At 41.1% G+C, this 24,207-nt stretch overlaps 1 protein-coding gene across 6 annotated transcripts in view; it reads left to right on the plus strand.

Moving 5' to 3' along the window:
- MAP3K20 (mitogen-activated protein kinase kinase kinase 20) overlaps positions 1 to 24,207 on the plus strand; it is a 126,168-nt gene that overhangs the window by 35,456 nt on the left and 66,505 nt on the right. For 2 of the 6 annotated variants that reach the window (XM_073305870.2, XM_073305876.1), the window contains exons 3-7: positions 5,506 to 5,593; positions 17,894 to 17,995; positions 19,552 to 19,617; positions 22,723 to 22,751; positions 22,858 to 22,995. In XM_073305870.2, coding sequence (XP_073161971.1) covers positions 5,506 to 5,593; positions 17,894 to 17,995; positions 19,552 to 19,617; positions 22,723 to 22,751; positions 22,858 to 22,995 — 423 coding nt within the window. The other 4 variants (XM_073305871.2, XM_073305875.2, XM_073305873.2 and 1 more) reach the window with 4 other exon arrangements.

Consider the following 24,207-nt stretch of genomic DNA (forward strand, 5'->3'; position numbering starts at 1 on the left):
TACAGGAATGTAAATAATCAAACTCTATTGCATAATACATTAATAAATTTTAGAAAACACTTAGGGATGTTCCGCTAATCAGATTGCTGGAGTAGCTAAACATTTCTAACCCTGCAATTTTGCATAGAGTGAAGGTGCCTCATGCTGTGCAATTAACTGATTTATTAACAACAAAGTTGGTTGGCTGCTGGCTGGCCTGATGGTCTAAGGAGAATCAGTATTTATTTCCAAATTTGATCTGAAGCAGCACGCTCAGACAAAGGGTGGGGGAAAGATGCACTCTGTGTATTCTCCAGTGCTACCTCTGCAGCTCCCTCATCGCCACCGCACAGCCAGCTGGAATAATAAGTGGTGATGACTGGTAATGGAATCACTTGACTGGTGTGACTGGTTCATATGGAATCACTTGGACTTTTTTAGATCGAGGCCTTGCATAGTTTTGGAGGGTTGACAAGCTGCCTTTCTTCATTGTAGAGCAACAAGGTAGGTGAGGTAATCTTTTTATTGGACCAATAAAAAGATTGGTGAAAAAGATATGCTTTTGAGCTACACAGAGTTCTTCTTCAGGTATGGGAAAGGTATTCAGAGTATCACAGCTAAATACAAGGTAGAACAGACTGTTTAAGGTAAGTAGTTAACACATATGCCAAGGGACCATTCAAAGTGAAGTGGCCAGTTAGGAGGGCGGTTTGCTGCGAACCCGAAGGCTCAGGTTTCATTTTGTTTTTCAACACAGAAGTGTTGGCTTCTCCCACAGGGTGTTTTGCAGCCCAGTCACCTGTGGGGCAGGGCAGCAAATCCTCTTGGTCACCACCATATAAGTGGCGTCCGACCGGCACAGCAGGAAGGTTAAGGATCTATTGTTCTCGCTGCCCCAGTAACTAGACCAGATTAGGAGAATCAGTGGCGAACCACGTCTTTTCCCCCTAAAAGGTGCAGACTAGTGAGAAAATCAGCGAACCTCAAGAGGAGACCCCCTCCCATTCTCTGCTACCAGACTGTTTGGGGGAGCTTGGGGCTTCTGCCCTTCGTCGGGGGTGGTGGGGCTAGGGGCTTCTGCCCAGCTGGGAGGGGGGTCTCATGTCTTCAGCCCCGTGGGTGGCACCTACCAGGGCTCAGGGAAGAGTGGGGCTGAAGCCCTGACCGGCATCTCCCAAGGGGTTGAAGTCCCTAGCCCTGCTACCCATCGCAGGGCTGAATCCCCAAGCCCCAGCAGATGCGCCCCTGCTGTCAGACTTCTGAAGATTGTCATATACGGCTTGGAGGGTCAGTAAGTTTGGCAACCCCCATAAGTCATAATCAGTGCCTTTATTAAAACCATGATTGCGTGCCTAGCAAAGTTATGAATGTAAGATCTCAGGCTCATCTTTTTGAAGGTGTACAGGTTTCCTTTGAGGATGATGACTGAGAAGACCAATATGGAATATTCATTTTGTGAAAAGTGTTCACCCACAGGTGATATGGTGGTTTTGTCTTTCATTTTTCTGTGTGAGTTCATTTGAGAGTGTAGTGATTGTCTGGTTTCACCCACACAGTTGTTGGGGCATTTAGTGCACTGGATAAGGTACACCACATGTTGTGATAGACGTGTAGGACCCATGGATCTTGAAAGATGTGTTGTGGGGGGTTTTGATCACAGTAGCAGTAGAGATATGTCTGCAGGTTTTGCATCTGTTGTTCTGGCCAGGTCTGGTTCCGTTTTGAGTTGGTGGATCCTGGTCCTTGGGGAGCTTGCTTCTGATGAGGACCTTAGAGAGGCCAGAAAAGGAGGTTCAGAACAGATTTCTTTCAGGGTGTGGTCTCCATCAAGTATGGGTTGTAATTGTTTAACGATCAAGTGGATTGTCGTATGAGGTGGTAGGTGACAACTAGGGGTGTGCAGTTGGAAGGGTTTTTTTACGTACTGAAACTGGTTCTCTTGGAGTATTTGAGTGGCCTATTTCATGATGTGATCTACTTCTCTAGTGAAGTGTCCTTGTTTGGTGAAAGCAGTTTTAAGTGTGTTAATGTGTGTATCCCATACTTTCTCCTCGGAGCATATTCTGTGATTTCCAAGAGCCTGGCTGAAGATAAGATTTCTTGGTGTGTTTGGGTTGTTTACTAGATTTACGAAAGTAAGTGTGGTGATCTGTGGATTTCTTGTCTATAGTTGTCTGCAGGGTTCCATTGTTGAAGCTGATCATGGTGTCCAGGAAGTTGATGCTGGTCTGGGAGTGTTTTAAAGATAGCTTGATGGATGTGTGGTGGAGGTTGAAGTTGTGGTGGAAATCTATGAGGGAGTTTAGGTCATCTGTCCAGAGGATGAAACTATCATCCAGAAATTCTTCCCTTGTATCTATTTTGAATGGAATTCACAATCTGACATTAAGGCCTTGTCTACACACAGGAATAACTGCAATTCAGCCATCAATCAATCTACCTGTATTGGTGCTAACTCCTAAGTGTAAGCAAGAGCAAGCCAGGCCTTGCATCAGCTGAGGGCTGATCTGCACTGGGAACTTACATCAGCATAGCTACATCTCTCAGGGGGTTGAAGAAGCCACACCCAAGATCATTGGGGTGTGAGGTGTAGGGTCCGGCCGGGAGGCGCTTACCATAGGCAGCTCCCAGGCAGCTGTGCAGAGGGGCTTAGCCAGGCTGCCTGCCTGCCCTGGCCCCGTGCTGCTCCCGGAAGCATCTGGCTGCTGGCATGTCTCTGCAGCCCTTGGGGCAGAGTGGGGCAGTGGGTCTCTGTGTACTGCACGTGCCCACAAGCATTGTCCCAGCAGCTCCCATTGGCCGGTTCCTGGCCAGTGGGAGCTGCAGGGACGATTCTTGTGGCGGATACAGCACGTAAAGCTGCCTCTCTCCCATTTTCCTCCCCCCAGGGGCCACAGAGACGTGTCAGCAGCCCGTTGCTTTCGGGAGCAGCGTGGGGCCAGGGCAGGCAGGGAGTCTGTCTGAGCCCCGCTGCATCACCAGTCTTTTAGCGGCCCGGAGATTGCAGAGGCTCCAGGATTGACCGCAATCAGTGGTTTGGTGACCACTGCACTGTAGCAGCGCAGCTGCAGTGGTTTAAGTGTAGACATATCCTGAGCCAATTGGGATTTATCTTTACATGTATTTGGTATACATCCTGATTAGTTCAAGCAGTGAAGGCCCTGGCTTGCCTTGGCTACATTCAAGGGTCAGCATAGGCAGAGATATACTTATTGGTGGCCAGTAAATGCTGTATTGTATTGGAGGATAGCCAAGGCTCAGGGGGCCCTAATACTGACAGCGAAGAACACAGAGAATTCTTATTGATGCATATGTATTTGCACTAGAATACAAAGCACAGCACTAATAGATACCATATAGATGGTGTTTAGAGGCATCTCTGATGAGATCTGTTCAGTACCTAGTTTACAGATATCCGCAGCATACTAGCCACGATGACAGTTGGTGTTCATTTTTCATTGGCAAATGGACAGAAAGGTTAAACTATCCTTTCAACAGGAGAGATGATTCTGAGAGGTCAAGGTTGGGCACAATGTCAAGGTGCTCTGAGGTAGCTTGCACTCCTGCTGCTTGCACTCGGTGTGTCTTGTGAGTAAAGACAGGACTTCATGTTCTAGTGATGCCACACTTCATGAGTATTAATTTAATTGAAATATGTATTTTAATGTACTTCGCTTTGTCTTCTAATTTCTTGTCAATGGTTTAGTTTTCAAACATAGCAAAGTAGTTTGCTTTGGTTTTCTGATTCACGCCCCCCCCCCCCACAAAATGCTGTCCAATCTGCGCTTCAGTGGAATACATATTGTTAATATAATAGACATCTTAACAGAGATCAGCAAGTGCTTAGGTTCATCCAGATCTGTTTTAGAATATTGTGTGATGAGTGGTTGGTAATGCGATGTGATTATTGCTATTATTATTATTATTTATTATTGTGACTAGCCAAGGACTTATCCTATGACTGGGTGTGGGGTATCATCAATAAATTAGATGCCATTTGTGGTTGTCCTGTATGTCAAGTTGTAGTTCAACAGTGTGTCCAGGCGGTGTATGACTGAGCCAGTTAGGGCCAGTTTTCCAAAGGTGTTTAGGTACCTAAAGTTGCAGATAGGCACCTACGGGGATTTTCATAAGTGCCCAGATGCTTTGAAAATCCCACTAGGCACCTATTTGTGTTTAGGCAACTGGTGGTGAATCCCACCTCTGGCACAGTTGCTTAGGTAGGTGCAAATTAAATGCCCTTGCACCCACCTGGGTGAATCAGGTCCTCCAGCATTGAAATTCACAATAACCTTACAAAAGCCTCAAATATGATTTTGCAGCTCTGATGAAAACATCATGAGATTCTTTTTAAATCAAAATTATTTAATTATGCTGTGGAGAGACAGAACTTTGAAAAAGAATTTTGAAACTCTCCATGCATCATACATACAGAAATGATTGTACCACACCTGTAGAATATAAATTCTATATCCTATTGAAGTTGTTTGTGCATTAAACTCTGTTCATTTGTGATAACTCAAATCTCATTGAGCAGGGGAAACAGCATAGTACACTGTGCAATCAGAAATCTTGGGGTTAAGTTCAAGGTTATGATTAAACTTTTGCATTGAGCGTGTGCAAACCATAGCACACCAGTTAAAGGTGTTAATTCAAAACCTTGATGAAGTTATTTGGAAAAGGCTGCAAGAGAAACTATTGTAACCTTGTGAAATGTTTACTTATTACACATCCATAGGCTTCCACATATGCACGTGTATATTCATTCCATGGCACTCAGTACAAAATCTAGAGACAAATTAGGTTTGTTTTGCCAGTGGCTTTATATTTGTTAGGATGGTGGTAGCTGCTGTAATAAAGCTAGCCAAAATCCCTTATTTTTTTATGTATTTGTACTCAGTGGGGATGACTGCTTTACTGACCATGACTTTGTTTCCTTCCAATGCTTGAGACTGATCTAGCTAGTAGAAGCTCAGAGGTTAATGTAATATTTCAAGGAAGGCATTTTTGTGAGGGATAATATATAATAGTGTATGGCTGTGTTTCCCTTCTATAACCTTCCATTTCGCGTGTGTGTGTGTGTGTGTGTAAAACAGTAACTTTTTTTTTTAAATCATTGACCATTTTTTAAAAGAAACAGTAATAGTAGTATTTATTATTGGAGCAGACTATAGAGCTGCAAATATTGAGAGGCCCAAATATTAAACACACCATTGTAAAACAAAAACCAACCAACCCCCCCCCCCATCTTTTTTGACCAAGATTTTAAAAAAAGCTAGTCTCCGAAATCCTTATTTAGGCACTTTAAAATGTGGCCTGATTTTCAGAAGTGCTGAGAACGCTGCATTTTCTAAATTCTCTCACAGTGTTTTGAAACAGGTAGGTTTTCTGAGGAGAATACCCCAAGTGGACATTATTTTTCTGATTCATGTATGATGTGTGGTTTGTGCATAGAGTCTAATGTATATTATTGCAGTAAATACATTTTATTATTAATTGTCAAACTCTCTTTTGGTTTTTGAACAGGCAGAAATACTCAGTGTGCTCAGTCACAAAAACATCATTCAGTTCTATGGAGCCATTATTGAACCTCCTAACTATGGCATAGTTACAGGTGAGGACTCTTCCTTTGACTCTTTTTTCTTTATAATATAGAAGGTCTAACGTTGCTAGATCCTAACTCAAACTGCGAACTGTATGCTTTTATTTTTCTCTTGTAAGTGTATGGCATAAAGTCTTAAATAAACTAATTATATCTACATATTGGAAACCATGTTTCTATTTCTACCTCTGATTAAATGTATTATTGACATTACTGAAATTCTGTCTGAATGCACTTACGGTTGCAATACCTAACTGGTCACATTGCTTGCACCCACATTGAGTCAGTTGCAGGACTGGGGGTTTCTCAACTAGGGCCTTATCTACACTTAAAATTTAGGTTGACTACAGCTACATCAGGCAGGGGTGTGAAAATATCCACATTCCTGAGTGCCATTCCTATGTCGACTCAACCCCCAGTGTAGACACAGCTAAGTTGAAGGAAGAATCCTTCCATTGACCTAGCTACTGTTGTTCAGGGAGATGATGTTCTTACACTAATGGAAAAACCCCCATCTACACTATGGGGTTATGCCAGCATAGCTATGGGACTGTAGCTATGTGTGTGTATAGTTGCCATAGTATAGACATACCTTAGACTAGGCATGTCTCAAATGGAGGTCTCCATCTTATTCTCTCATCACTTTGCATAAATAAATTTCATAGTCCATACTCCGTTTGAATTCATCATCATTTGTCCTGTCATGTAGACCTTGTACATTAGCATTGTAATCCCTGAACCGAGTCAGTTTTTATCACAGAAGGCTTCCTGCATGGCTATATATTTTGTTGGCTTACTGTATCCTACCTGCAAGGTAATATAATGTGCAACCAGTTTCAGTCACCACTGAATTTTTAATAGTTTTGACATTTTGAAAGCAAGTATGGAAATGATGACAAAAACTGCGTCTTCTAAAAGAACCAAAACAATTATTTTTACAAGCTATGAACTGAATTGCATGACAGTCTTTTAACTGCAGGGATATTTTAATGAATGTACTCAACTGGGTATACATGTCTCTCTCTTATCCATTAAGTGAGTTATTGAAGTTTATTTTATTTCTGCAGCCTAGCATCTCCCACAATTCTGAGATGTCTGAGCTGTTCTCTCTGCAGTTCTGGAGGTGGTGCCACATTGCAGCACAGCCTGAACTGTCCATGACCCCTTCTCCAGTTTGCCACTAGAATTTTTGTCTTTATATACTGCTCTATATACTTTGCTTCTATATACTGTATAACAGCAGCTAGAGGTGGTTTGCTTTATTCCTGACCATTTCCTTTAACTGTTCTATTTCAATTCATTTTGGAGTTGTATGAAATTTTAGTTTATAATGACTTCACAAGTGCTTTTTATATAAGTTGTTGTAAAACTAGCCAAATATCTAGGACTTGATGTACTACCTGGAAGACCTCTCCCTTTGAAAGTAAACAATCTGTTTCTTTATCCCTCCCTACTTATTTTCACTGCTCACTACTTCCCTACATCTCAATGTAGGAGATAGTGGGCCGCAGAATGGGAAATTCTTGCCTAGTAAGATGCCTAGCAGCATCTCCAGCAATTGACCCCACCCCCTGCTATGTCTTCAGTAGCCAAGGGACAACAATTAATGTTTTATGACTACCGTTTGTGGGCCCATTATCCTAGGTCACTGGTTGGTATTCAGTTAATTGGTACTATCGAGTTCTAACATCTTTTACACAGCTTTGTAATTAAATTATCTGGCGGGAAGCTGGAGAAGGGAGCATGTCCAGCACCACCTGCATTACAACAACATTGACCCACCTCTGGAAATGCAGAGGGAAGGGTAACAGCCAATGCTCATCATTAATTAGAGACGCTTAAAGGCTGTTTTAAACTGTGCCGGCTGCCAGGGCCCTCCTGCTGTCAGCTGGGTGCAAGGATCTTGCAGCCATACCCCTTATGTCAGCAAGCAGGGGAGGAGGTAGCATAGGAGCTCTGCTATGTTAGCTTCATACCACTTGAAGATTCCTCTATGTTACCAAAGAATCCTATGTCTAAGTACATCAGCTTTAGGGCTTCTCTGTGCTGCAAGAGCAATGCAAAGCTGCCGCAGTACACTGGAGTATTGGGGCCAAGTAGTGTTCCTTTAAGAACAGAGTCAACCAGTTTTCAGTAAATGTTATTGTAGGGTAAAAGGCTGTTGAGTTTAGGATAGTTGATTAATTCATTACAGACATGAAATCAGGTTATATACCACTTAGGGCTTGTCTACACGGTGCTTTAGTTTGCACCGGAGGGGTGAAAATTTTAGTCTGCACTTGCATGTCACACACTGACTGGCCCATGTGGACCTTGCTAGTATGCACTAAAAGTTCCCTAGAATGCATTAATATAGTACTGTTTGAAACGGGACTACATTAACATGTGCTAGGGAACTTTTAGTGCATACCAACAGGGTCCACAGATATCAGTTAGTGCACAACATGCTAGTGCAGGTTAAAATTTACATCCCTCTGGTGCAGTTTAAAGTACTGTGTAGACAAGCCTTAAGACTCTAAAGTTCTCCTGTACCATTTATACATGTAGTTTGTTTTCTAAGATTAGTCTGCTGCTGATAATGCTAGGTTGCCAGATACATGATATTGTATTTAAAAACAAAATGAATGAGTAGTAGATTAAAAATGTTTATCTAGTAAATGATAAAGGTATGTGACAGAACTTACACCTGCACTGTCTAATGTTTAATAAAATATATCTTTTTCAGTGACTTCGAATTGTTAAATTAATTCAGAAGCAATAATTAGGGGAAATTGTGTGTTTGTATGGTACTTTCTTTGTAGGAAAACATTCCAATATATTGATACACTTACTTTTCTAGGTTGAGGTAGTGCCAAAATATAAATAGAGGAAAAAATAGCAATTTGGCTATATTTACTACATAGCTCAAATTATAAACCCTCTCTTTATAAAAAAAATAATAATAAAAAAAAATAATAAAGATATTAGTGTTTTTTTCTTTCCTCTATATCTTTGTCTGGCCTGGTGACCAGTCCATCTGTAAAAGCCACTGGGGATAGGTTGTATCTGGTTGGTTACTTTATTGTATTTTGTTAGGGGCACTGTAACAGGTCCCCTTCTTGCCCTTTTGGATCACCACAAACACTTTGAACACTTCCGAGTTTATAAGCACCAGTGTGTTTATGTATTTGATCTCCTCTACCACTTCACCAGTACAGTCCCTTGTGCAGCAACATACAATTGGATGTAAACTTCCCCATTAGTCCATTCTCTGGGGATGGAGAGGCAAGACTTCACTATCGTGAGATCCTCTGGCTCTGGCCCGCCTTCCCTTTCACTTCCTTTCTGTCCTTTACCTGTTCCCAGCAGATAGGCTGATTGCTGTCATTAGTTCATCAGCCTCTGGCCCAGTGGTGGGCAGCCTGCAGCCCATCAGGGTAATCTAATTGCGGACCGCGAGACATTCTGCTGACGTTGACTGTCCCCAGGCACGGCCCCCCACAGCTCCCAGTGGCCGCAGTTTGCCGTTGATGATGTTGATCCCTGTAATGCCCCCCACAGTGGCCCAGCAGCAAAGGGGCATTACAGGGATCAACAGCTATGCCACGTGAAAGTGAGGGAACTGTGCCAGACATACCACAAAGTGAAGGAGGGCAACAAGAAATCTGCTGCTGCCCCACAGACCTGCCACTTTTACAATGAACTCCTTGCCATACTTGGTAGAGACCCAACCAGCACCCTGCAGACAAGTTTGGGTACCTTGGAAGTGCCTGAGATAGATGCTCCTGCCATGAACAGCATGGAGGAGGAGGATAGAGGAAACGCAGTGCGGGACTCAAGCCATGCCATGTTCCAGGAACTGTTTGAAACTCTGCAGGAGTCTAGCCAGTTCTGCCAGGCAAGCACAGATGATCCCTCTGAGGAGAAGGGGAAGGGAGCTTGGGTAAGTGTGTACGTGCATTATTCCTTGTGATTTTTTTTTTATTTTTGTTTTTTTGCTTTTTCTTTCTCTAAAACCTTATCACCCTCCTTGCTTCCCTCCTGTGTTTGACAAAAGTATTGACTTTTTGTGTTTTACTGATATTATGTTAGGGAATAAATTCTAAGAAGGGTTTTATGGTATTTCAGTTGCACAGTCCATATCAGAATGGTATTCTGTACTCAAGTAGGGGTAGAACTAACAGAGGTAGAGTTGGCAACACATCAGCTTTTCAGTTCTTTGGCTTGTTGGACTAGATGGTGGGCCATGCAGAGTACTCTGTTTATCAGAATAGGATGTCTCTTCTATGCACTTGAGAAATCTTGATGAAACTTTCATGGAGATACTCTGCCATCCTCTCCCAAAGATTTCTAGGGGTGGCAGCTTAATTTCTTCCCCTGAGACAGGAAACTCTCCCATGCCACACTGTGATTAATTCAGCTTGCCCCATTGAAGTAAACAGGCTGGCAGCACACATGTCTGGGCAGCTTTGGGAGGCCAGCTGCAGCTGGGATCTCTGTGTCTTTGTGACCTGGAGGAGTGAGATATAACCCCTTTCTGTGAAAATTCATAGATTCCATGGCCAGAAGGGACCATTGTCATTTTCTAGTCTGACCTCCTTCTTCAATTATGGGCACCAGAACTGAACATAGTATTGCAGCAGCAGTCACACCAGTGCCAAATATAGAGGTAAAATAACTTCTCTACTCCTACTCGAGATTTCCCTATTTATACATGATGAGATCACATTAGCTCTTTTGGCCACAGCATCACAATGGGAGCCCATGTTCAGCTGATTATCCACCACCATCCTCTGATCTTTTTCAGGGGCACTGCTTCCCCGGATAGAGGCCCCCATCCTATAAGCATGGCCTATAATATTTATTCATAGATATATACCTTTATATTTAGCCATATTAAGCACATATTCTTTGCTTGCCCACTTTACCAAGCAATCCAGATCATTTTGAATCAGTGACCTGTCCTCTTCATTATTTACCATTCTCCAATTTTTGTGTCATTTGCAAACTTTATCAGGGATGATTTTATGTTTTCTTCCAGGTCATTGATAAAAATTTTAAATAACGTGGGGCCAAGAAACACTGCTAGAAACATATCAGCTCGATAATGATTCCCCACTTACAATTACATTGTCTTGCGGCCCGCAATCAGATTACCCTGATGGGCCACAGGTTGCCCACCACTGTCTTTGGGGGACCCCGCTATTTACCTCTTTCCATTGTGAAAAATGCCCATTTATTCCTACCCTTTGTTTCCTATCTTTTAACTAGTTACCATGAGAAGACCTTCCCTCTTATTCCATGACAGCTTACTTTTCTTAAGACCCTTTGGTGAAGCACCTTGTCAAAGGCTTTCTGAAAGTCCAAGTACACTGTGTCCCTCAAACAATTCTAATAGATTGATGTGGCATGATTTCCGTTTACAAAAGCCATGTTGACCAGTCCCCAACATATCACGTTTATCTATGTATCTGATGATTCTGTTCTTTACTTTCGGTACAACCAGTTTGTCTGGTACTGAAGTTAGGCTTACCGGCCGCTAATTGCCAGGATCGCTTCGGGAGCCTTTTTAAAAATAGGTGTTACATTAGCTACCATCCAGTCATCTGTACAGAGGCTGATTTAAACGATAGATTACATACCAGAGTTAGTAGTTCTGCAATGTCATTTCTGAGTGAATACCATCTGGTCCTGGTGACTTATTACTGTTCAATTTATCAATTTGTTCCAAAGCCTCCTCTAATGACACCTCACTCTAGGACAGTTCCTCAGATTTGTTACCTAAAAAGAATGACTCAGCTGTGGGGATCTCCCCCACATCCTCTGCACTGAATACTAATGCAAAGAATTCAATTAGCTTCTCCACAATAGCCTTGTCTTCCTTGAGTGCTCCTTTAGCACCTCAGGATTCTGGTTACCTCACCACCTCTTTGGCAGTCTTCCTGTTTCTGATTTATTTTATTTATTTATTTATTTTGTTTATTGGGTTATTTATTTATTTATTTTGATGATAGTTTTTGTGTTCTTAGCTAGTTGTTCTTCAAATTCTTTCTTGGCCTTCCTTATTAGGCTTTTTTTTGCTTAACTTGCTAGAATTTATGCTTCTTTTCTGTTTTCCTTACTAAGATTTGACTTCCAATTTTTAAAGGAGGTCTTTTTTGCCTCTTACCACCTGTTTTACTCTGTTGTTTAACCATGCTAGAATTTTTTTTTATCTTACTGTGTTTTTTATTTGTGGTATACATTTAGTTTGAGCCTCTGTTACAGTGTTTTTAAATAGTCTCCATGCGGTCGGCACACGTTGCACCATTGCAACGGTTCCTTTTAATGTCAGTGTAACTAGCTTCCTTGTTTTTGTGTAGTTCCCCTTTTTGAAGTGAAATGCTACCATGGTGGGTTTCTTTAGCATTTCCCCCCCACAAGGATGTTAGATTTAATTACATTATGGTTGCTGTTATGGAGCGGTTCAGCTATATTCACCTCTTGGATCAAATCCTGCTTTCCACTTATGACTAGATCGCCTCTCCCCTTGTGAATTCTAGAACAAGCTGGTCCAAATAGCAGTCATTTAATATGTCTATAAATTTTATTCTACATCCCTTCCTGAGATGACATGTACCCAGTCAATAGGATAGTTGAAATCCCCCATTATTACTGCGTTTTCTGCCTTTGTAGCCTCTCTAATCTCTCTGAGCATTTCACAATCACTGTCACCATCCTGGTCAGTAGTATATTCATACTGCTATATTCTTGTTGTTCAAGCATGGAATTACTATCCAGAGTTTCTGTGGTACAGTTTGATTCATTTAAGATTTTTATTTTATTTAGCTCTATGCTTTTTTTGATATATAACGCTATTCTTCCACCAGCATGATTTACTCTGTCATTCCTATATGTTTTGTACCTTGGTATTACCATGTCCCATTGATTACCTTCATTCCACCAAGTTTCTGTGATGCCTGTTATATCAATATCCCCATTTAATGTCAGGCACTGTAGTTCACCCATCTTAGTATGAAGACTTCTAGCATTTGTGTGTAAGCACAATGTGTTATTTAAATGAGACCTTTTTTATGTTTGTTCATCACTAGCTGCTACCTGTACTTCTGCCATTAATTTTTAGTTCTGGGATCAGTTATTGTTTATCTATTAGGACAAAGTCTCAAAAAATTCCTCTGCATTGGCTGCAACGCTTCGTTAGGAAATTGTCAGCTATAATGTTTAGAAATTCTAAGGGTGTTTTAGTATTGGCAGCATGAGACCTCCTGCATATGTCACTCAGATTGAAGTCCCCCAGGATGATGCAGCTGTTTTTCCTAGAAATTATAGATAGGTGTGTAAGGAGAAAGCCATCCTGTTCCCTAGTGTGATTTGGTGGTCTGTAGCAGACACCAACCAATACCCCATCTTGTGTTTTGTCTGTTAGGACATTGATTTGTAAGCATTCAAGATAATTTTCTTCCAAGTTATCAGTGACTCAGAAAGAGGTAATGCCATTTTGGACATAGTGCCACTCCCGCTCTCCTTTTGCCTACTCAATCCTTCTTAAATAGGTTATAGCTATTAATTTTAACATTCCAGTTGTGCAAATCGTCCCATCAGGTTTCAGTAGGAACAGCTAGACTGAATTTATGCTCATAAACGAGCAATTCCAGTTCCTATTTTTTGTTACCCAGGCTCTTAGCATCTGTGTAAACAAATTCAATAATTTCTTCTCTTCGTGTCTTTTGGATCCTTTATGAATATTGTTCTTAACATCTTGCTTTCATGCTAAGTGAGTGCTCCTATCTTCCCTCTTTTTACCCTCCCCTTTTGCTATTAAACTAGTGCCAATATATTCCCTGCCATTTCCTATACATGCACCAGAGGGGATAGACGGGGTGTAACACTAAATTTCATAGCAACATGCAACAGAACACCCCCTGCTCTGACTCCTCCATACTCACCGTGGTTTGAGATAGAGAATGGTGCTGTAGCGAGGCACTCCAGAGCCACAGTGCCAATAAAGCATTTCTTATTAAAAGTTTTTATGGGAATGACATAAGGCAGTTTTGAGACTTGACTTTTTTCTTTTCCATTGTGACTATAAATCTAATGGTGTATCTGTCTGGTTTTATCAGCAGCTTCTGGTGTGGTGGCCTTGAGGGGTCCCCCCCACTAGACATCTGACCCTGATCAGGAGGAGAAGGAAGAGGACTAAGGAGTATAGGTTATGGAAGATCCATCCTCCTGGCCACAGTTGCGTTGGACCATGATCAAAGGGGTTGGCAGTGCCCTTCAGAATGTGAACAAGGAGAAACACAGACTGATAATGGAGAGAGTGGTTGCTGCAGAAGAAGCAAAAGAACCAAGAGGTGCATCAGGAAACATACCAGGACGTAATGGGGTTGCTCAGGCAACAAACATAAATGTTGCAGAGCATGGTTGACCTACAGGCCTAGAGATCCCAGACCCAGCCTTTGCAGTCTTTGGAGAACTGCATGGTCCCTGCCCCCTACAACTCCCAACATACCACATGGCACCACAGTGTACATCCTTACACCTACCACTCCAACCAGGGTACAACAAAGCTACACGTACACCGGCCTGAGAAAACTAGTAGTCACAACGGACTACATTGAACTACTGTTTACATACATGGACATAAATGCCTATTGTTTACTTCCATTTTCATTTGGGTTTGTAAACTGTGTTTCCCTCTCTTAACAGTGCTGGTTAAAAAAAAAAAAAATTAGCCTTGAATGTCTTTGTTTTCACTTTAATTTGGTTAACTGCTATTTTCCACACAGTTTTTGGAAAGTCTCAGTATCTTTATTAATTCACACCGGGTGCTGCGGAACACATAAGGGGGGGCAAAGATGCAATGTACAGCAAGCATTCCAGAATTCATAGCGGCAGGCTTGGACCAAACCAATATATCACACGACAGACGCTATTGCATGAAAGCTGTGCTATGGCTGCCTCTTGACATGCTCTCTTAAAGCCTCCCTCAACTACACAGCACTGGTGGCAGCCTCTTTCCCTTCACCTCACCGATATTCCGTAGGTCAGAACATGCAGCTATATCCATTGGGGTGTTTTTCTTGCTGAGATCCAATCTGCATCCCTTCCATCTACCAAAAGCACATTCAACAGTCACGTGGGCACCGGGTGAGCCAGTAGTTGAATCTTTCCTTGGTGCTGTCGAGGTCAGTGCACAGCTTCGTGAGCCGGGGAGTAAGTGGTAGGTGGGCTCACTCTTGGCATTTCAATATTTCCAATGGTTATCTGCCAGTCGGGGAAGAATGTCCCTGCTTGCAGCTCTCTGAATAGTTCTTAAAAAAGTGTATGTCCTGCACCTTCCCTGACCAGCCCACATTGTTATCTGTGAAATGTCCCTGATGATCATGAGCGCTTTTATGATGATGGAAAAGTAGCCTTTTCTGTAATAAGGTGGGCTGGTGCCGAAATAGTGATATGCCTGCTACTTATCGCCCTATCGTAGTTTGGGAACCCCATTGCTGCAAATCCATCTGTGATGTCCTGCACATTGCCGAGGGTCACAGTCTGATATAGCAGGAGACGTTTCATGGCTCTACAAACTTTCATCACTATGGCCCAAACTCTGGGTTTTCCAGCTCCAAAATGATTTCCCACTGACCCATAGCAATTCAGTGTTGCAAACTTCCAGAGTGCAAGTGCCACGCTCTTCTCCACTGTCAATGCAGCTCTCGTCCTGGCGTCCCTGTGCTGAAGGGCCAAGGTGAACTCGGCACACAGATCCAAGAATGTGGCCTTTCGCATCCAAAAGTTCTGCAGCCAGTTCTCATCATCCTAAATGTGCATTACGACGATGCATTCCCAACAGTCGGGACTCGATCTCTACCGCATGGAGCCGCTCCAAGAATGCCAGCAGCAACCTGGAATGTTTTTCCACTGTGCCCATTAGCTTCTAGTTATTGTGTTCGAACATCTCCACATTGTTCTCATCTCAGTCCTAATTGTAGCAGTACTTCCTCAAGCTCTGCACATACTGGACAGTGGTGCTTCCTAGATGTATTTGCAACACACATGAGAACTATGATGAGCTCTGCAGGCTCCATGCTTCTGTCAGTGATGGTGGAGACCAAAAAGTGCTGCATGGGACTGTGGGAGTTTTGAAAAATGGTGCTAAAATTATTGTATGTGGCAAGTAGTATGGGATATAGAAACCAGCATGTTAGGAGCTTGACCCGTAGCTCCTGGAAATCCTTGGGCACTTTGCTACTATCCCACAAAGCTCTGTGAAAAGGTCCCAAAAGGCACTGCGCCACACAGCAGCATGGGGAACGCTGGGATATCTATCCAGTGCACCATACTTTGCATCGACACGAGCCCGCCTGATGAGTATGGGGAGCACTGACACAAGAAGCCAAGTATGCATACGCCTGAGCGATATACAGACTTCAGTGGCTGTATCCCAACATAACTTGCATTGACTGAACTTTGTAGTGTAGACATGGCCCAGCAATTGTGCTTACATACCGAGGTTCTGCCCCTTCTGTTCTGGCCACTTTGCACTAGTCAGGTGGTTTAAAGTAGTGGCTCTAAGTGACAAGCTGATGATTTCCCTGGTGTAGGGAAGTTCTCAGGTGGTGTATAGTGGTGTAGCTGGATCCTACATCATCTGCCCCTGTACATCCTGACATAGAGGCTGGGAGTGGGTGAGATGTAGTGTCTGCTTAATTCACTACTAGGATATAGTGTCATAGCGACCATAACCAGTTGTCATAAGTTACAGCAGCCCCTAAGCTGCTCCAACATATGCCAGTGGGCAGGGCAGGGACAATTACACCAGGAAAATCAGGGAGGCATAACTTGTTCCCGACAGCTGCTCCCATCCCCACATTTCTCTCACCAAGCCTATCCTGGAACAAGTGAAAATTTGGCCACAGCACTTCAACATTAGACCATTTTTTTTTCCTTAACAAAAATTTCTCTTTCCACTTATCTGACTCTCCTGTTTTCCCTCCCCCGAAAAAACCTAATTTAAGGTCATATTCTAATACTCGACTCAAATATTTTTGGACAGTAATTCAAATAGATTATCTCCTACTTTGTGATGGACTGTTTTGCCCTCCCTCATGTACAACGTTGCACAATAATACAATGATGAGGAGTGTCCATTTTCCTCTGAAGCACTAAATATTGGACACTGCTGGAGTCCATTTGGCAAACCAGTAATCTGATCAAGAATGGCAAATTCTGTGTTCCCATGTAGAACATCTTTGATTTAAAGTACTGAAAAATTACTGTCAAATGGCACTGTGGAGTTCCAAGTTTGTATTTGTGACTTTAGAATCAGTTGTGCTCAACTTGCAGTAAATTGATTGATTTCTCTAGACTTTCAAACTCAGCTTGGGCTCTGAAAGTCGAAGTAGATTCTCTCCATCACATACACCATCGCCAACAATAAAGAGCCTGCAGGCCAAATTAGCCCTTTAGGGTGAATGTCTTCACTGGAGTTGGAGGTGTGATTGCAGCATGTGTAGACATGCCTGAGCTAGCTTTGATTTAGCTAGCTCACGTGCTGACTGCAACATGAGCTAGCTGCCAGAGACCATTCCCAGGCTCACTGGGGGGCTCGTACTTGGGCAGCTAGCCCATTTTGCCATGGCTTCACTGCAGTTGGTACCTGGACTAGCTACTAGCTATGTCTACACATGCTGCAGATAGACCTCCGACTGTGGTGTAGACATACCCTTGGTTACACCTGTGCAACCACACTTCCGTTAGTGGGTTTGCACAGATGTAATTGTTCAGAACAAAGTACTTCGTAAATTATTCTGTTGAGAATGAACAAGAAGGAATAGAATCCACCTTGCTTTCTTATCAGTGTTGGCTCTACAGGGATAAGAAAAGCAGTACAACTTATTTTAGTCCCTTAAGTCAGTAGATGAAATTCTGCATATGCAAATGGAGCAGACCTCCTGAGTAAAAAGGTGACATTTTACATAGTTGCTTTTCTGAGCAGAACTGTGCTCATCAAACTTTTTTTTAAAACATCCCAATGTACCTGTCCCCAAATACTTGTCAAGCTCCTGATCTGGCTAATCTGAATTCTGTTTATGCTGAGCCTTTTTACTGTCTTAATTTTAAAATCCACTACTTGCCTGTCTGGGGATAATTAAAAACAAAATGCCTCTATTTTACACCAGTGCAGAATACAGCCTGCTGTTAACTATTGAACCCACAGAGTCTTGTTGCAGAGTTTTATATGAGGATTACATTGGTCTATCAGTCGTTGGTGGGAAATCACCCAGCTTTTGACTTAAAAGCAACATTTTGACACATTATGTGTCTTTTTTTTAATAGAATATGCTTCTGTTGGCTCATTGTATGATTACATTAATAGCAACAGAAGTGAAGACATGGATATGGATCATATCATGACCTGGGCAACTGACATAGCTAAAGGTAAGAGGCTGATTTTTAACAATAACTCCCTCCCGTTGACCATTTCTTTTTATTTTTTGGCTCTAAATCCCAGCAGAATATTTTTTATAGGTGACTGTGTATAGGCATATATTGCATAGATATGTCAATATCTAGGTTTAGGGCTTGCCTACATAGGGATAGTCAAGAAAGTTAAGATGAAATAAAGTGGCCGCAGTGCACTTTAGCTTAAGCAAAACTAAGATCTTCCCTACGCTGAGAAGTTAATTTTGTTTTAAGGTGGGTGGAGCGTGAATTTTAAGTGGAATAGCTATTCCTGATTAAATTCCTGTGTGGATGCTTTCCAATAAGAGTGCCTTATTCCAAATTTGCTTAATCCACTTCCAAAGGGAGTTAGTCAGGAATGGCTATTCCAGAATACCTTCCCATGTAGACAAGCCCTTAGTTAAAGCAAACTGAGACCACTTTACTTCTAAATGAGAGCATCTAACAGAGGTTTTATGCACTTTAAATAATGTGCTCTAACTTCGCACCTTCAGTTAATTTGTCTTAACTTGCTTTAGTGTCTAGACAAGCCCTTAGACTATTCAATGGAACAGTTTAATTAGAAACGATCCAAGTAATTTAAGACAGGTGGATGCTATTCTGTATGTATTGTACCACACATAAAAATTTTAAAACACACTTCAAAATTTCCCAAGCAATTTAAGTAATTTTTAAAAAAACAATCAGTGTTAGCAAACAGGTTTTAGTTCCTTTTTATTTTTAAATACACATTCAAAGACTAGCTAATGCTTTACAGCCCTGATCCTGTATTCAGATTGGTCAGCACTGATCCCTTTGCACATGTGGGGTCCCGTAGAAGTCATTGTGGTCTTCAGGAGTCCATGCTAGAAGATCTCAGTGCCCCAGAGCCTAAATGGCTAAACCACAGTTTATTTTTATCTATTTTTAAAAGGTTTATAAGTGCAAGCCTTTTTGGAGTTTTATCTCAACATACCCAAGTTACTTGCTAAATAATTTCATCTGAATAATGAAGGCTAGTGGTTACATTTTATATCCTCCAAGCACTAGAAGAAGGTACAGCAGATAAGGCATTGGGCTTGTCATTGTGATTAACTCTATGCAATTATAGTTTAAATCCCAACAATGAGTGTGATGCTTAGACACAAGAGCAAGTTGCAGAATACCTCCAACTGTTGGGACGCAGATCATATTTCTGGTTGATAAGACACTGTCTCTCTCTGAAATCCAAGCATCAGCGTACCTAAGACTCACCCAGCTCTGCCTGCATTAGATATATACAGATCTTTAAAATAGGAAATGAAAGAATAGAAATAAGAGCATAAAAATTATGCACTGGGTGGGTGATATCTCCATCCTTTTATGTTCATGTACATGGCACTGTATTACATGTATACTTTTTACATACTTAGGGCTCTCTACATGCAAATAATCACATAGGCAAGCAGCGTTCCTCTTCTAATGTACTATAGATCATCATTAACACAAGCATTGACTATCAGTGGCCTTGCTAAACCAGCATAATCTTAAAACTTTCCCTCATTTTTCTATAGGAATGCACTATTTGCATATGGAGGCTCCAGTGAAAGTAATTCACAGAGATCTAAAGTCTAGAAATGGTAAAGTAACCTTGCACTTAAGTTATTCTATATTTCTACTTTCAGTTAATGTGACAGTTTAACTTTAACCTTCGAGAGATACAGGGCTAAATCTTCAGCTGTAGCTGAGATATGCAGCTGAGGCAGAGAAAAGGCAGTACTAAGCCATCTTTGTGTTCCCTGCCCTGAATCCTGGGGATATCTGGGCACTATTCCAGTCCCTGGCATAATTCAGAGCAGTCTGTAGTGCTGCTTTAAATTATGCCTTGCTTCTCATGGTCTGTTCCAGCAGCCAAGGTTTGACAAAGTACTTTCCCTTTTTCCTGGAAATGTCCTGTATGCTGAGGCCCAGGAAGAGATGGTGGAGAACTGCTATGAACAGTGCAAAACAGCCAAAAGGGACTTGAGAATCAGACCCAGTATCTTCTCTGAGAATGTTGTGGTTCTTTCAGCATTGATTGAACTTTTGCAGATGATAGTACTTCTGAAGAATGTAAACTGGCTGTGGGATTTGAATGAAACTGTTCTACTTGGTTAGTTCCAGGTCAGTTATGAAACATGCTGAAAAGTGACTTTAAGTGAAATATTTACTACTAGTAAGTGGCTTACAAATTATTCTGAGTCACCAAATGCTGTATAAGAATGTCATCCATGGAGAAATGGCTGGATGTAGTTTCATTCTTAAGTATCTTTTTAAGAAAATATTTATTTTCTTTTATAAACTTTGATTAATCATTGATGCTATTATTACTAACGTAAATCTCTGAGAGGGATCATTGTGAGCCTTCATTACTGTAATGGGAAATATTGGACAGTTCTTTCTGTATTTGTAGTTAGTTAGAAATCTCTCTCTTTTGAATTGGAAAGATTGTTTAAGGGTGAGCAAGGCTCACATCAGTTTTTGAGGTAAGCTTATTTTTTTCTGCTGAATATCCCCACTAACTAGGGCTTAAAAGGCATTCAGAGCATATGTTTCAATTTACCCATCTGAAAATTTTATTTAGTTTCCATGAAAATTTACTGGAGGTGTGCCAGAATGTACCATTTTAGGTACAAGTTTCCACGGTATGGCCAGTTTCCATGGTATGCATCCGATGAAGTGAGCTGTAGCTCACGAAAGCTCATGCTCATATAAATTGGTTAGTCTCTAAGGTGCCACAAGTACTCCTCACCTTTTAATAAATGCCTTTTTAGTATCGGTATTCATTGGTTTATTACTATTGCCATGAGAATTAATCTTCATCAAGTCCTAATTTGGATGTAAGACCAAAATAAGCATAGAAAACTTCTGGATTTCAAAGATGTGGGCTCTTGCTTTGCCCCAGGGATTTATCTGTAATCCTCAAAATATCAAATTTTGTTTAAAATACAAAGTGGAGGGGCACTAGTGGCAGTGAAATAATGGAGAATTCAAAGAAAAATGCTAGTGAAGACAATGTCATAATGCTGTTCTCTGACACAGTTATAGGGATTCTGTTTTCCTGTCCACATGAGCCAAAAATAATAAATAAAAATTAGAAGACAGATGCTCCAAGCTGTGACAGAAAATCATGCTAGTGGTGGATGGCTGCTCTTGTAGAGTGGACACACCCTTATTGGTTTGCAGCAAGGTCTTGTTTTATCTTTTGTTCCACATGGGAAGGAACTGCAACAAAACCTGGGACCTGGAATTCCTATTTTCCCCATCTCCCAAGAGGTACGGGTAATGACAACTTCTCTTTTCCTCCCTCGCCAGACAGAGGAGAAGAGGGAGGTGATAGAGTACTTAACATCCATCTTTTATGTGCATTCCAAGAGGGATTGATACAGCAGAACTCACGTAAAGGTGATAGACAACAGAAAAACCCTGAGATTGCACTGTTTTTTTCCGCTTCTTCATCATGATGAATCCCTGGAAACAAATTTAGTAAAAAATAAATCCCAAACTACCTTTTTTCTCCTGCTTATATTTTACATCAGATATTCAATTCACATCTTGTCTGCCCTGATTTTATCTCAGATGACTAGAGAACTAGTGAAATGTCATGGTAGGCAAGAGAGTGAAGGTTGAGATGTGAACTGAGAGAGAGTGTTTTTTTTTTTTGGTCAAACTCCTTGATTTTTCTGTTTTTGTTTTCAACTATTCAACTTTTCAATTGCTAATTAACTTAGGGGATACTGGACATCTTTGTTAAAGGTTAAATACCCCTGCCCCTTCAGTTAAGGTGTTAGAGCTTACACTGAACAGGAGATCTTTCCCAAGAGGTCTTTCAGCAAAACCAGTAAAGACTGGACTTTACATTCCTGATATTCTAAAGTAAATCAAACAGAACAATAATTTTGACTAGGTGTGTGAAGGAAACCTTTAGGTGGCAAATTGTCTGGTGTTTTACATTATGCAGGAGGGTATGAGTCCAATTTTTTAAGCATCTTTATCAGCTTACTATTCGAGTGGAAAGAAACTTCACTCTAAGTAAAGTGACACTTCAGTGTAAGAGGATTGAAAGTCCATTAAAACAAATCTGGAATTTCACTCCACTTTCTCTGTAAGTGGAATTTGACTCTAACTGCATTGCCTACAAGCGGGTTCCACTGTGTTTGCTAATGCGCTGTAAAAGTTAGGGTAAAGGTGATTGTGGAAAGGGTATCTGCTGAAAAGTGTCACTGTGAAATTGAAAAATAATTCAAACATCACACTGAATTTTCTCTGACTTATTTGCAGCTAATGTCAATAAATGGATACATACAGTGGGTGAAATTGTACCCACAATTACAACTGTGCAAGGTGTTTGAGGAAATGTGTAAGGGAGGATTGAATTATAATTAAGGAGTTAATTGTAGCCTGTTTCTTAGCAAATTAAATTTTCATTTATTAGTAAACTATTAATAGACCTTTTTTGTAATTTTTTTTCTAATGCAGTTTTAGAATTTATTCGTAGACTTTCAGGTATCTGACAAATGTTCTTCGAACACCTCCCAAGAAATCAAAAGAATTGTGTGTGCCAGTGTATTCAAGTCCTGGATCAATGTGGGATCATTTTTCTTTATAAAATGTCAACTGGGTTTTCCATTAAGATGTTAATAACAAGATACATTGTTCTTCTTTGAAACGTAATTCACTTACATTTTGTTTCTTGATTTTTCCAGTTGTTATAGCTGCTGATGGAGTATTAAAGGTAGGAATATTTTAATTATTTGGAAGGTTTTGCAGCTGCTTTGCCTGATATCTTTGAAGTCAAATGAATGAGAAGTTGGCATTTATTGTTTGTTTGTTTTTGCCAGATCTGTGATTTTGGTGCCTCAAGGTTTCACCACCATACGACACACATGTCCTTGGTGGGTACCTTCCCTTGGATGGCTCCAGAAGTTATCCAGAGTCTCCCAGTGTCTGAAACATGTGACACATATTCATACGGTGTGGTGAGTTGCTTTCATTTCTTTCTCTGTATTAATGGGGCACTGGCATAACTGATTTAGTAGAATGTAAAATGTGAAAACAATGTTCCTAAATAAGGGCATTAGAGAAAGTTCACAAAATTTCATTTCAAAATAGATTCATGTATTTTATAATTACAAGCTGAAAACTGTTAGTATGAGCAATGTCTTGCATACTTAGTAAGATAAGTATTTGATTAGATTGTGCTGCGTTGCTAATCTGTGAAATGCAAACTGTATTTAAAATACTTTACCTATGTCAGGAGGCAGGAAAGAGCTAGTTTACAGTTTGTAACTGTGTTGTGTTTGCAAAGGAATGGATATTAGTCTTTCGGGAGCAACAGGTTCTATTTTAGTAAGTTTATTAGAGAGGGTTGCCTAGAGTATTTCCATACTTGTATGTCATGGAGTTGGTTTAAGAAAGGTGGTATTATGCCACTCTACCACTCAGATTGCTGTAATAGCCTGCTACAATCAGCTGATAACTGTTCTCAAAGGTAGAGAGGCACTGTATAGAAAGGTTGGTAAAAGTTTTGTGGGTTCTGCCACTTATTTAAAGGGGGGGAAATGAACCTGTTTGTAAGCAAATAAATGTTGTGAGTGAAGTTTGAGAATTTTGGAATTCTTTAACTCTGTTCCTACTCTGCATCCTTGCAATCAATCCTGTATTACTCCATAATTGAAGCTGACAGACACTACAGCAGAGAGTAGGGGTGTGTGTGTGTGTGTTAAAGGAGAGGAGATGGCAGGAATTAACAACTCCCCTAGCCATTCATAATTTAAACTGAAGACCCAATGTAAGAGAAACAAAAAAGCTATGCTGGCAGATCCAAAACTATAGTCTGACTTAATTGAGCTAAGACACCTACAATACTAGGATGTAAGCTAGCAAATGTAAATGTTATGTACGCTGTTATTGAAAACGACAAAGTATTTCTTATTGAAGGGAAGCATTTCAGTTCCAAATAGGGGGGAAAAAAAAGAAGAGAGAAATTCCAAGCTAGTTCTAGAATTGTCTAGTTCAAAAGTTGTTACAGCTTAGTCAGTGTGAATTAGCTGTAAATAAAATTCTAGTGAGAGAATTTAAGGAATTCATAGATATTAAGGTCAGAAGGGACCATTATGATCATCTAGTCTGACCTCCTGCACAACGCAGGCCACAGAATCTCACCCATCCACTCCTGCGAAAAACCTCTC

The sequence above is a fragment of the Lepidochelys kempii genome, chromosome 11, assembly GCF_965140285.1.
Source record: "Lepidochelys kempii isolate rLepKem1 chromosome 11, rLepKem1.hap1, whole genome shotgun sequence".
Lineage (NCBI taxonomy): Eukaryota > Metazoa > Chordata > Testudines > Cheloniidae > Lepidochelys > Lepidochelys kempii.